The sequence below is a fragment of the Atta colombica genome, unplaced genomic scaffold, assembly GCF_001594045.1.
Source record: "Atta colombica isolate Treedump-2 unplaced genomic scaffold, Acol1.0 scaffold155, whole genome shotgun sequence".
Lineage (NCBI taxonomy): Eukaryota > Metazoa > Arthropoda > Insecta > Hymenoptera > Formicidae > Atta > Atta colombica.
This window is the reverse complement of record NW_017259245.1, coordinates 2,231,245-2,246,046: the sequence shown is the minus strand read 5'-3', so window position 1 is coordinate 2,246,046 and position 14,802 is coordinate 2,231,245. Positions and strand designations below refer to the sequence as shown.

General features: G+C 37.9%; 1 protein-coding gene across 3 annotated transcripts in view; it reads right to left on the bottom strand.

Annotated features, from left to right (window-relative positions):
- Window positions 1-5,971, bottom strand: part of LOC108685689 (fasciclin-2) — a 92,373-nt gene extending 86,402 nt beyond the window's left edge. For all 3 annotated transcript variants that reach the window (XM_018190600.1, XM_018190601.1, XM_018190602.1), the window contains exon 1: window positions 5,663-5,971. In XM_018190600.1, coding sequence (XP_018046089.1) covers window positions 5,663-5,726 — 64 coding nt within the window. In that variant the 5' untranslated portion in view covers window positions 5,727-5,971. The remainder of the gene's footprint in view (window positions 1-5,662) is intronic.
- Window positions 5,972-14,802: the final 8,831 nt, after the last annotated feature.

Below are 14,802 nucleotides of genomic sequence, written 5' to 3'. Positions count from 1 at the left end.
ACACACACACACACACACACACACACACACACACACACACACACACACACACACGTATATATATGTATATAGATTTTCCTATAAATTCAGTTTAAAATGAAATTACAAATAACAATGGACCTCAAAACGAATTCTGAATAGCAATAATGGAAACGCTAGCAGCAAACTACAGTGCCCATCACCATTAAAAAGATCTGCTGTGAGGCAAAACAAATTACTGCGTGCAAGAATTGTAATTAAAATACGCGTTGCGGATTCTAGAAACAATAAATGAAGGCAGATGTTTGTTGCATGTCCGGTATTTTTACCACCAAAAGATCCGCTTTTACACCCAACATTTTCACCGAGTTTTTCTGCCTAAAATTTTCCTTCCGAAAGTATCGCTAATTATCGACTTGATGGAAACGCGCGTTAAGGATCTTTTCTACCCCTCCCCCTGTCGTACTTAACGCAACAGCAGGGTCGACTCGCTTTTTACGGTGACGGTGTCCGTTAAAAAAAACCGCCGTGGCTCATTAACTTCACTCCGTCGTCGGTTTCCGTGGAATACATTTTTCCGAGTTGCGCGCGCGAACAGCATAATAACCATAATCAACGCGTATCTCTTTCTCTCTTGCAAATAACGGCGCGATAAACTGGCCCGACCACTGACGCGACGGGCGAGGCGGTTGCGGCATTTTCCTGTCGCCTTTCATCTCGTTTTTGCGACACACGACCGGCCACGGCAGGAAAATCTACGATGTGCACGATAAGCCCTCGCGAAAGTTTCTTCCGGCGCGCTCCCGTTCGAGTTTATCGTTTCTTGCTCAAAACTGCTGAGAAGTCGAAAACATTGTGGCAAGAAAACGGGAACAATCTCACTGTCAGTTCAGTAAATATCGAAAATAAGAAATATCCAATTTTTGCGATTGACTTGAATTACGGAAAAGTATAGAAATATTTATCAATGACGGAATATCTTGTGTAATGAACGGATATTATGATAGGATGGATATTATGATTTGTTGGATATTACAGTAAAAAAAAAACGCAAGATAAAGCTTAATTACCCCTCGAGCCAGTCATTAATATGAATGACGGATTCTTTGGTCATTTTTCACTGCCGTAACTATATTTTTATAGTATTCAACATCGAGATATCTTGTAGTAATTACACTTCTACTTGACGTACAACGAACTAATGTAATTTGCTTTTCGTCATAAATATTCGTTTAACTTTGATTCATTTTATTGATTCAGTTTCGGGAACTTAATAAAGTGACCTTTTTGGGCTGCGGTATTGTTTCGCTGAAGAACCAAAAGAAGTTAAACAGTAACGGATGATCGGAGTTTCTGTGGAACACGCGCATCTATCGCGCCAAGCATAGTCTCAGCGACGTACCAGAGAGATATTTCCCAGGAGGTTCACGACGAGCGTGCCCGACTGACGTGACGAAGATCCATACAATTATGCAGACGTAACATCAACCACCATAATTTATATGCGCGTCGGACAGACCGCGACAATGAGACGACACGAAAAAAGGGAGAGACGATCCATCGTCGTCTAAAAGAACTCGCGATCGAGAGTGACAGCACATCGTAATTTACGATGGAAACTGCGAAAGACTCGCTGAACTCTCTATCTGCCGCGACATTACCCGACTTTTTCTTCACTAGCCACCGAAGGTCTTACGTTTCATTGTTAAAAAAAAAAAAAAAAAAAAAAAACAAAATGATTGCCATTGTCGGTCTCCATTCACGTGGAGATACCTCTGTCTCTATTGTGTACCTTTGCGTGAACGCAATTCAAAACTGAGGAATGTCACGTTTAGATTTTTCAATAGCAAAAAACGTGTAATTCCAAAAGAACACAATTCTAAAACTGAATACATAATGCACCGACTATTAGCTAACTAAACTCAATTATTTCTTATGAATTATTTAAAAAAAAAAGAGTATGTCGTGAGACATACTTTTAATAGAGATTTAAATAGAGTTACTTTCCGAGCTTGTATTTCAATATTTATTAATAGAAAATGAAAATAAGTTATAACGCATTAAACTAATTCATGTATCGCTCTCAGTTAATGTTGCGAAAATTACTTTGACGTGCAAATTAATTGAGTCCATCATTATCATATAGAACTGACTGAATATCTATTGCAATAACCAAACGCGAGCTTACTACAGATTGCGAAGTAATATAGTATATACAATAGAAGACATAGAGACAAGTATAATCAAAATACACGCTAAGAGTCACGTAAACGTGCTGATGTGAAAATTGTTTTCTATTCTTGTTTTATGTCTAACGATAAAAATAAAATAACACAAAAACGTTACCTTGTCATTCTATTTTTATCTTTATTAGATGAGAAAACAAGAATAGAATATAAATTTCACTCTGGAAAATATCATCATCACGTGACTCTCTGTTATAGAAACTCTGAGAGTTTTTCATTTTCTATTTAAATCATAGTTTAGACTTAACCTCACTTAACTTGATGATATTGTAAAAATTGTGGGTGCTTTCCAGCAAGAGAAACACATGACACAGTTTAACACAATGAATCATTACATCCTTGTTGTTTGTCACTGTTAAATGAAGATGAAATGACTGTGTTACAATTACAATGTGTTTTTTGTTGCGTCATGTGTTTTCTAGCTATAACTAATCACTAAACTGATGGTATTTTATAGTGGATACTTTAAAATTTACTTAATTACAAATCAATCAGAAATTATCAGTTTAGTAATGAAGGATTTTCTCCTTTATTGTAAAAAACAGTCCTTCGTTTCAGGTAGTAATTGGTGTGTATTATTACGATGGCTCCATCCGTTCTCGATGAAATTCACACACTCAGTTTTTCAATTTAATTTATACCGAGGAGTTAACCACTTAATGTAATTGTGGGGCATAATCCTCGAAATCATAAAATTCATATGAAATCTCTATGTATAATCCGATAATTATATGCAAAGAAATGATTGTATAATATTAAATAAAATCATATATTTGACCAAATGATTTTATTGTAGTGAAAAAAAATTATTTGTAATCATAAGATCAGATGAAATCATAAGAAATCAAATAATCTGAAATCGTATAATCTGTGGGACAATATTTCAGCTAGTGGTTATACCTCCTCGATTTATACCGTAGATAAAAAGGAATACGACATGTCTGGGAAGAAACAGTTCAAGTAAGATGCGAGGTTAAAAATGGCTGGAAAGTGAAACGTCGCAACGGTACTTCTCTATAGTCCTTTCTCTCTCTTTTCACACACACGCGCTCACGCATACTTTATAAATCATATTGGCGAGCGGAACGATGGCGCTTGTAAAGTGGAAGGACAAGGTGAAGAGAAGAATAAACAAAAAAAAAGAGAGAAAGAGACGGATGACGGCGGCGTTTCACAGCGACTCGATGAAACCGGACCGCGGTGAGAAAGAAGGTGAGAAGAAGATGGAAAAAGAGAAAGAAAGAGACACATCAGCGACGATGGCCTCGCGGAGAGTCCGATCATAAATGAACGATCGAAACGAAAGGGAGAATATTCGAGAAGAGATAGAGGGAAGAGAGGCAGTCTCCTCTCTGAGTCTCCTTCTTTCTCCTGCAATTTGTACGACAGATAACGGAGGAAGGAATCCTGCCAAGTCCGGCCGAGGTCGAGCGAGCAATTTTGAGAAAAGTGATCGCGGGATACGATGAATCAACCTTGGCTCGCCAGGTTCCTTTTCCACCACAAGTTCCTTTTCCTCTACGGTTTGCACAAAGGCTACGCCGCGGCGTATTGTTAGCGGAGGACTCTTTTCAAGGAAGGCACACCATGGGCCTTCCTGAGCGCTTAACAGGTGCGTAAAACGGATAGTTTTTAGGTGTGCTTGTGTTGAAGGATCTCCCTCGACGTCGGAGAACCCGAAAATGCCAAGATTTCTCGCATTCTCAGACAGTAAAAGATATGATAAAAATTATGCAAAATATCTTGAATAAAATCGCGAAAAGTTGAGAATAATTTTTATAAAAAAATAATAAATAAAATAGATGAATCTGCTTCGTACGTTATTTGAATGTTCATCGATTGCAGAAATCTTATTTGCTCTTCTTCCTTCTTTTTCTTGTCGTTCTCGTCTCTTAGAGATAGAATCAATAATTTTTTAAAATTAACATTGTTAAAAATATCCATTAAGTTGAAGCGAGGCATATATTATGAAACTGTTCGGAATGGATTCCAATCGGAATTTTATTCCGTTTTCTTTATAAAACATAGAAATGTCGAGAATAATTGAACAATTTCGATCGAAATCCATTCCGAACACTTCTATAATGCATACTCTGAAGAAATATTGAAGAAGTTACAATTAGATACCTAGTTTCCAAAAATTTTGAAAAAGCAGTACTAAAAGCAAAATTTCTACTGCTAAGTAAATGTAGCTACATTAACCTCATTTAAGAGATTGAAATTACATCGTCTGCTTAAATAAAGATACTCTCATTTAACATAAGCGCGATACAAGATATGCAAAATTAAATGCGATGCACTTACAAGTATTGAATCTGGATTCGGCCACAAAAATGTATTTATATGCATAAAACATTGAAAATAACTTGCAAATTTTTGTATCATTTAAAATATCAAGCTTAATTTCTCATTTGCTAATTATTGTGCATTTGCTAATTGTGATTAAGTTTAATCTGATAAAAATATAAAAATTGTATTTTTCTGTGTCATTAATAACTAAATTATTAAAAATTAATTACTAAATTCATAGCGTTTTCCATTGGGAAAACAGCAACACTGAGCGCAATTTAATTTAGACATTTGCAGAATTAATAATTTAATTTTAATTATAATTTTTTTTATTATAACAATAACCTCGTAACCTAAGGATGAAATTACTTATTAACACACTGTAATTATGTAAATTAATTTGTACTCAATATGCAATAATGTTGCACTAGTTTTCCCAGTAGAAAAATGCTAGAAGTCTAAACCAAGTTAATCAGATGAAAAACTAGTCTTATAAGATCGAATTTCTCGAGACATGATTCATGTTTATTGCGAATTTGCCGACGATAATGATTCATCACTGACCAATTCGCCCGCTTCCGTTCGACACAGTGCAAACGAGCGCAATTACCCAGGAATGATGAAACGCATTCGAAACGAACATGGAAAGTCGCGTCGAACACGGAATTCTACGAGTCATACATCGCCTCGGTATAAAAGGTCATGAAGTCAAACCGACTGCTACGCGACAGTTGACGGCCGTTTTGAATTCGAACGAACGCGCGACGCAATTCGCGCGACGTATTGCCGCGGAACGAACGAAGAAACGTCGACGCGACGCAACGCGACGCGACGCCCGGTGGACGCGCGCCACTTGAAACTCAAATTCGAATTTGCGAACTCGAACTTCGAACAGAACTTTACATCAAATATTCCAGAGGCGCGACGGTTAAACCACCTGCTGAGTGCACTCTCGCATGCTTACTCGTTCCCGTCTCTCTTACCTTTCTCTCCCACTTTCTCTTTCTCTTTTTCTCGCACTTCCTTCGCTGAGGTGCGAACGATACCGCACGAGCGATCCCGTGGGAAACCATGTGCGAAATTCTATCGACAGAAGAGATTTCTGTGTCGCGCGTTATCGCGGTAACACGTGAACTTTCGAGGCTTACCTGTTAGCTGTAACAGCAGAACGGCGATTGCCACGCAGGTAGGACGCACACGACAAGCTGCCATCGTGACGTGATCGCTGCCTATCTTCACTCTCCACACGGAAAGACAAGTTCTCTCTCGTTCCTCACCAACACAGTTCTTCCGCCTCTCTTTATTTCTCTCGCTGCCGTTTTATTACTGTTCACTGACACCACACGCGACCGCGTACCTCGAACTCCACGATCGACAGGGATCGAGCGATCAAGCGGCGCGACGCATTCGAACGGATCTTCGACCGACTACGATGGAACGTCGCAACGTCGCGCTGGCCTATCTCGAACTGTGGCGGGGAGCGCCGCTTGCGCGCTCGGCACGACCTTCGGCCGCGCTCGGCCGCCTTCGTCACTCACGTGACTCCGTCGGCACGCAGGTACGCCGCTCGCCGCGTCGTTGAGTCGTAGAGGGGAAGACAACCGTTTCGCGCGCGCGGCGAACGCTTCACATCTGAATCTTTTCTACGTTGCTGGTGCATAGGTAGGCGTAAACCTTGTTTATTTTTCTCTAAATTTCGATATCCGGTATTCCCGGAATATTAATTGATTTCATTATCTTTAATCGAGCCATCTCTCTAATTAGGAAACAAACGATTAAAATTCCTATAAAGTCGTATTAAAATTCGCATCAAGCTCGACAAAAAATTCTGTTGAATACAAAATGGCGAAATTGCCTTCCCGTGTATGACGTACGTATTATTCTTCAAGTATTATTCGAGTTGAGAATTAAATTGTGTATATATGAAACGTATGTCATTTATTACTTTAGATTAGGAATTAAACCACGCATTAGTTGTACATTTTTACACGTACGGGCCCAATATTGGACGCGGTACCCTCCATATATCGACTTTTCCTAGATCGACCATTTATCTTTCCTCCTACGGACGTCGTTGCATCGTACGCTCGTAAACACGCGGGCGTAACACTTTCCCAAACGAATATAAATCTCCCGGCGGCGAGGGATTTTTGTTTATAGGATATATACAGCAATCTTGTTTTCGGAATTTGTTTCGCTCTATGTTCTGCCCGCATATGCAAAAATCTGCGATTTATGGCAGTGGCTTATCCAGTCGCCAAAGCATATACACGCATAGTGCGTAGTACGTATCAAGGTGTCGAAGCAATATATACCATACTAATAAAAAATGAACACTATCTAATCTATTTGGCAGAACAACGCAGAGCAAGATTGATAGACTTGAGACTGAATAACTGTTAGCTCATTAATCCCGAGGAATATGATAAATTAATCCTCCGACTGCAATCTATTTTTCGTATAAGCGAAATTTCACTCAATTTTCCTTAAATCTTAATTTTTATTAAATAAAAATTTGTATTTAATAATGTGTGATATAGGAAAAGAATGATTTCGTTAAAGTAAATCAAAAATTTAGGTAGATGAATGATATCTGATAATATAATTTTGTTAAATCATCAAAACAATTACAGAATAATTATATTGAATATGCAAGCTGGTTATTAAAATGTCAAAATTTCTTGAAACATTGTCATCATGCTTGAGCATCCTACATAATTATTTTGATGGATAATTATTTTTAATTGTGTATCTAATTAAATTTTTAGATATTTCAGCAAAGCCGTTCTTTTAGTATAGAAATGTTGGAAAGTAAATGAAATAAATTTTTTTAAAAATTTAGAACGATAAAAAAACTTTGGCTGAATAAAAAGGCTTTTAAAAAGGTAAGAAGTAAAAATATGGTTGTAAACGAAAAATAAAGAAAAGTTATTCGAAAAGAATGATCTTTAAAAATGTGCGCTAAAATGTCTAAAAATTTAATTAAATGCGGATCTAAAAATAATTTTGTTGAATCATCAAAATAATAACGTAGGAATCTTAAGTCTGACGAACGCAATGTTGTAAAAAGTTTTGACAGTTCTAGCAACAAGTTTGTATGTTCTACATAATTATTTTCATAGTCCAACAAAATTATCTTCAGACCAGATTAAATTTTCAGATATTCCAGCAAAACCGACATTTTCATGAAGAGAAATGAAATGTAACCTGATATTAACTCCATTATAATCTGAATGATAATTCAATTTAGATTAACGTTTAATAACATTATTGCGCAAATTAATTCTCGGAACTCAACGCGTGCGAATAATACATATTCCTCTTTCGTCGTTATTATGTCACGTACCTTATGTCGTCATTTAACGAATCCCTTCTTGTCGTCGCGAGATTTATGACACGCACAGCGAGGAGCTTTCCTTGCGCACCCAATCACTGTCATCGTCGTCAAGACAACGACGTCTTCAACCAAGATTTTGAAGATTGATAGCGTATCTGTATCATGTGCTGTAAATTCATACGCAAATATTGCCATGGCGCTAATGATAGACCCGTAATTACGACTCTTGTGTATACAATTACTCGGAGATCTTACGATGCGCGAACGATGCGGCTTATTCCATTTCAAGTTTACACGGAGACGCACCCTGATGGAAATAGGCGGAAAATCGAGCTCGTATTCTACTGGAGAAAGGACAATCTCATCTCCAGAGAGGAAAGGTCTGAATTCAGTTAAAGTATTATATAGCTACCGAGATCATAAAGTTGCCGTGCAAAATTCTATTCGAAAATATCTTATCGAGAGCAAATCTATTATTTACTGCTTTCATTTTCTACGTTATTAAAATCCATTATTTAGTTGGGCTAGATCGAGCCACGCAAAACGATCCTCGATTCTTCTCGTTACACATGACGTCACAGCCGGAACTCGAAAGTGATGCTGTTCAGACACAGCCTCGAGTGTCTCCCTCCTCTTTTATTTCGAGAAGTATACAAACTCCATCAACGGTTACGATCTTCACCTCGTCCTTCCCTCAAGAGAGCTGTCCTTTTTCAAATAAACCCTCGCGTGCTTCACGGGTTTGGACCCTTGGTTGGTCTTTCGTGACGCGAAAAAAACGTGGTTTTATGATGATCCTGAGAGACGAGGAAAAAAGAGGTGCAGACACATTGGGCGCCTGGCTTGTTTATCATTTGTCAGCAGTCTATTTGCACCAAAGCTACAATCTTGTGGACAGGGAAAGATCTCACATCTTTTTCTTGTAACGTCAAATCGAGTAGTGACATTCGCATTGTCCTTTGTGACGTCTATCGTACTGATCGATCGTCTGGTAATAAAAAAGATTGTGCTCGTTAGAGGACAATTGAGGCGATTAAGTTGAAAATTGGACATAATTTTTATTAAATTTCTTTGGGGAAGTAGAACTGTAGCGAGAGTATTATTATATTACATATATAACGTATCGCCATAAGCCATACCATAAGCTCTCGTTTTCCGAGTGTAATTATATGCAGGAGAGACATAATTACGGATCTATCGTTAATGCCATGGCAACATTTGCATGAATTTATAGTAAAGGTCGATTAATCTTCAATTATTGCCGCATGAAAAATCATGCAGAATTAATTAAATGTTATCCACTATTATCCACCATTATTTTAAAGTTTGTATCTCCTATTGTTTACAATTCATTAGTAAGAAAGTTAACGCACTTTTTGCACGACTAATTCGTCCGAAGCAAAACGAGCCGCGTCTGTTAAAATGATAGATCGTGATTCCCGCGCGACGCCTGCTAAAACGCCTGCAACGTTAAGGGTTTTATCGTCTTAAAGTTGCCCTAGAAAATCCGTCACGCTATTTACTGGTTTTCTGACGGCTTGGCAAGCACCGAAAGTGGATCTCGTTTCACGAAAGTGCACAACTCTTTCCTTAATGAGGGATATTCATCGCTACCGCTCTTTTATTAACAAAATTGAGTAGCAACTTAATAACTCATTTAATGAATCGTAAAACTTCAGGATATTCATAATATAGTTCTAGTATCTTAAAAAAACTTGAGGAAAGACTAGAAGATGATTTTTTGATAAATTAATTTTTATTTACGATGTCAAGTCATTTCAAAAACCTTTTTACATATTATTATATATTTTTTAATTGAACAATTATTGAATTTTTTAAATTAGATATAATCTAGGCAGTTCTAAAAAAGCAGTTGTCGAAAAAATTATTGACAATTAATTTTAATTATTTTTGTATTTTACTTGTATGATAAAATATATGAAAGATATACAAAATTTTTTTTAATGACTTTATATGGATTCATGTGTTTTCATTAAATCAATTTGTCAACAAATTGTCCGATCACGTGTTTCCTGATTGTCTCATTCAATCTTCCATTGCCGCGTTGCATCGACAGGGACTAATAAATATTCTTAATGGATCATCAATTCCCATATACCTTGGGACTAAAAGAGAGATTGGAAGTAGAAAAAGACAAGTTAAAAGAGTAGGTACCAGAGACTAGATGAATAAGAGCGATGGGGAAAAATGTCAGAACCATCGAGAAGCCAGACTAAAATAACGCCTCGAAACGCTTGTATCTTTCATCTACCAGATTTGCAAGCGAGCAGGTTATTAAACACTTAAATCTTCCTCGGTGCATAAAAAAAAACGATGCCGAAAGCCCGTAGGAACAATAAGCGGAAGAAAAAGAAAATGGGAGATGCGCGAAATAAATTTATGAGGGACAAGCGATCCGCTGTTCCTGCTCCTCTTCAAAAGCGACTGCTACTAAACTAAATATTTATTCCATGATCTTTCGCCGACAACGGACTCTTCATGATAAATAAATAGAAATATTTCGTTTCATCGGGTTATCGGGTTATCAATTGCCATTGCTGAGTTAAGATATGCCGAGTGCTGTTCTCTCATTTTAATATGCAATCGAGTTTGTATTTATACAAGTTAGCGTTAGAATTCCAAATACATTTACAAAAAAACTTGAGAAAAAACCAAAGAGCAAGATTTTCTTAAAAGAGAATATAAAAATATAAATTAAATTTTTTAATTAATGGTTTTCAAAGAATTTTATGCAAATAAAAAACTGACGATTTCCGAGTTGAAAGTTTGATTCAAGAAATGATAAGAGAATATTTGTGGAATAACATGATTAACTTGAGAAATCTGATTCATGGCGTATCCTGCTCCATTTTAATCTAAATTAGATTTTTTTATTCGTGCAGATATTTTTTCACTGATTTCTTTTTGTGTTCAACAAGAAATTATCTTTTTTTTTCCAAGTATCTATATATATCTTTTTTTCAAAATGTTAATCAATTACATAACAACGTTAAATATGGTATCCAAAAAGAGCTTATTTATACTTTGCCACAAAATTATATTTACATACAATTACCGCACGACCAAGCTTTCCCATGTAAAAAGGAAAAACTTCTGTTAGCGAAGGGGAAGAAGAAGTAGGAATAGCAAAGGAAAGCAAAGGCAAAATGTATGATCGCGATGAATCATTCTCAGTATCAATCTTAAAGAAGACAACTGGAAAGAAAGTAGATGAAATAGTACCGTTTACCAGAGTTAGAGGAACAGAGGGGAGAAAGAAAGAAAGGACACAGCTGCTTGTGATTTTATCTCATGGAAAATTTGGATTCTGCCAACGGCGATTTAAAAATGCGCTTACATCTTCATTGCAACGTTGCAGCGTTGTTTCATTTAAACACTCTCGCGTCACACTGCAACTTTATAGTAGAAACTGAGCAAGCACTCTATAGTTCCAGTTAACTCGATTCACGAGCGGTTTGCGTTAACAACGATTAATTGTTCTCAAACAAATACAAACGGCCCTTGTATTCGCCATGGCAATTTCGCATCGATCAATCTCATCTCGCTGAACCGCTTACACGATTAAGCCGCCAACAGGTGCGCTTTGCAACCAAGGTGCACTATCACGTCGATTGTAATTCAGTTGATCATTGATAGGACGGAGGGATTATATTCGGAAACTGGAACGGAGGAGAGCTTGCGAAAAGAGGAAGGTCGCGTCGACTTGGAAAATGAATGATGAATCCGATCGTATTCGTCTGCATTTCCTTTTCTCTCGCTTTCGCCATTTCCACTTCTGTCCTCTTCTCTTTCGTTCCTTCGTCCAGCGCGATGTCATGAGTGTTTGTGTTCGTAGTATACTGTCTATTTGTGTGCGTTCGTCGGTTCGTATTGGAGCAGGTTCGCCGGCGCCTGAAAAGCAGGCAGCCAGGCGGGCGCCTTCGCTCGAAAGGGTTTCGCCTCGTTCCACCGTCTATCGTCGCCGTTCATCCGCGAGCCGGAGCGAGACAGATAAAACGAGCAAGGGCGGATAATACGAGACAGTGAGCGCATCGAGATACAAGAGTGAGAAAGGCAGAGAGAGATGGTCGGGAAAGGAGTCGGGAAAGGAGGTTGCGCCCGTCGGTGTACGCCTCGAAGACCGTATCGTGGCAAGGCAATAGCCTGGAAGACGACACCCCGGTAACGTCCTCGTCCTGGCCTGGATGGAAAGGCCGGTCGACGGTCGACTGCTCAGTGCTCGAAAAGAAAGAACGAGAGGCGTCCCCGGTGCTGTTTTTTGATGCCGTGCACTGCGGATCGCGCACAGGGATATGAAAAGCGCTCGGAGGCTGGGCAAAGTACGTGAAACTCGTTAACGCAACAGAGGTAAATACACGAGAGGAAAGCGAAGCGAGGAAATAAAGAGGCGGATATGCGTTTCAAAGGGAACTCGTTTGATGTCGGCGTGTTTGCCACGAAATAAGCGTGATTACTGTTCAATCGTCAAGCAAAGATTAGTACATGATATCACTATCGTCCTATAATTTTAGTTATTGACGAAAGCATATTTATTGATTAATAACTGCGAGATATATGCGGTTGTTGTTCCGCGTTAATTCTGATTGATCAGAATTTTATATGCTTGTGAAATTTTGTTACATTTCCTTTAATATTATTTTTTATGAAAATATTTAATATTCAGATGATATAAAATATTTTCATTCAAAGCAATGCTTTTATGAAACTTACTTTTAATGAAAACATTTTATATCATCCAATATATTAAAATTCTGCGTTTTAAAAAATACTTGTGCTTTATATGAGTTGATTAAAAAATATTATATTCTCCCTGATCGATTAGATAAGTAACTTGCAATCAATGTGTGATCAAACGTCCAATATTTCCACTTATATAGAAACCTATATATATGTTGCTAACGATATCGTTTTCCGTCAGTTGCCGCCATAAACTAGAAAATAAATTGCATCAGCGGTTATGATAGCATTCTATTGGTTTGTCGATTCGTTTCGTCGATCAAACTTCGTAGTGCAATATTTCAAAGGTGAGGTAGCATTATAGTACACTCCAATAATACCTCGGACAAATCGATCGATTTATCATTAGTTTTATTGTTAGTTTCGACATCTGCAAACTTACTAATCACGATACACATTTTCTTCATTCATCCCATCACTTATTTGAAGAATCCTTAATTCCATCGTTTATATTTGAAGAACCTTTATTCCTGAATTCAATCACTCATTTGAAGAATCGTTTCGTATCAATATAGGTATACGTACGGAGTTCGTATCTTCATTAAAATTCCGAGGAAGTTTCGATTCCGTTAGATAAGTAAAGCCTGACTGCAATCTTTAACGTGAGTTTCCCAAGAGGAAATGAGAGGTAAGAAGAAATCGAGCCCGAGTTTCCGAGGAAAGGCCGAGGCGCGACAGGCTCCTCGTGGTAACGGAGTTACATTTATTTGGTCCCCCGAGCAGGAAGGTGATATTTTTCCAAGGGGGAAACTTTCAAACGCCGACGGTGACTGTTTCTTGCCGTAAAAGGGCGGCATTGTGTCCACGCCTCTCCCGGTTCCTCTCTCGCCCGCGTTTCACCTCGAGATATCACTTTGTCCTCTCTCCTCTCTCTTCTTCCTGGGCGAGAGCATAAACACTTCGCGACGGCCGGAAGGCAAAAGTTTCGTCTGAACGGTGCTACGAGAGAAGAGAGTTAGGCAAAAAGAAGGATTTATTTCTCGTCGGTTTTGGCGCGCGCCTCGATAAGACGAAGGAGACGTATGAGGGCCCGTAAAATCCGAATGTCCCTCGTAACTTACTGATTGACGAACCGCGGCTCTCAAGATCTCGGGATACGAAGCCAGCTGGTTACTGGGAGAACCGAGAGCGGACTCGCAAATTCGCTTGGTTGCTGCAAAATTTCTTCTGGGACACGAATGATACACTCACTTATTTAACGCACCAAGCCTCTCGCAGTCGCGGCACGACCGCGACATTTCGCGTTCGTGGAGTACTAGTGAATTAAAATCGTCGCCTTACATGAAGCTTTACGTAATATTTAAACGAAAATTACGCTGGTTGCCCGACGAATTATGGTAATACGAATTATGGTAGACAAAAAGAGAATGTTTGGGAGAATTCAACGGAAATAAGGCAACCTGCTGGTTAATATAAAACGACGTGAATAATTTTAACCGCGAAGACCGGCTTTACCGCCGCAGTTTCCTAAAAATGGGTTCGCTCGTTTATTTCATTTTGAATAACCGCTTACAGTTTTCCAAAGGCGTAAACACTCTATATTGAATTTTATATAACATTTTGTAGGGAAAACGTCGGAAAAACGAAATAAGCAAGTTACGTAACGGCTTTTCACAACAATTTTTTTCTTTCTGAATATCGAAGAAAGTAATCATGTGTAAATATAATCTTATGTACTTATACAAAATATTCCGAAATTTCCATATAATTATAATATTTCATTGATTTCTCTAAGAAAATTTCTATTTATTTTAATTCTCGATAATGAAATGTTAAATTAAAATTCATTTTCAATAGGAATTATTAAAGTGAGATTAATTATTGTGTGATTTAAAAAAGTCATGTTATTTCATAACAAATAAAATTACCGTCAAATATCGATTTCTCATCTTTTATCAAATGTATTTGTAATCACATATAAGATAATAATATCGTTCAACTGTTATCGGATATTTTTTTCGATGCTGATAACAAAAATTCGAAATACCCCGTACACGTTATTCAATGCAGCCGGCTGTTTATCGTAAATTTAATACGCTCACGATATCAACTCGAGTCTGCGTCTGAATTCAGTAAATATTATCGTTACGAAGTAATGTGCTTTTGCTCGAGACACGCCAAGGGCCCGATGCTGATGTATGGTTCTGAGAAGCGTGCAGAGTGCAACTGATAATTAACGGTTCATTCGAACGC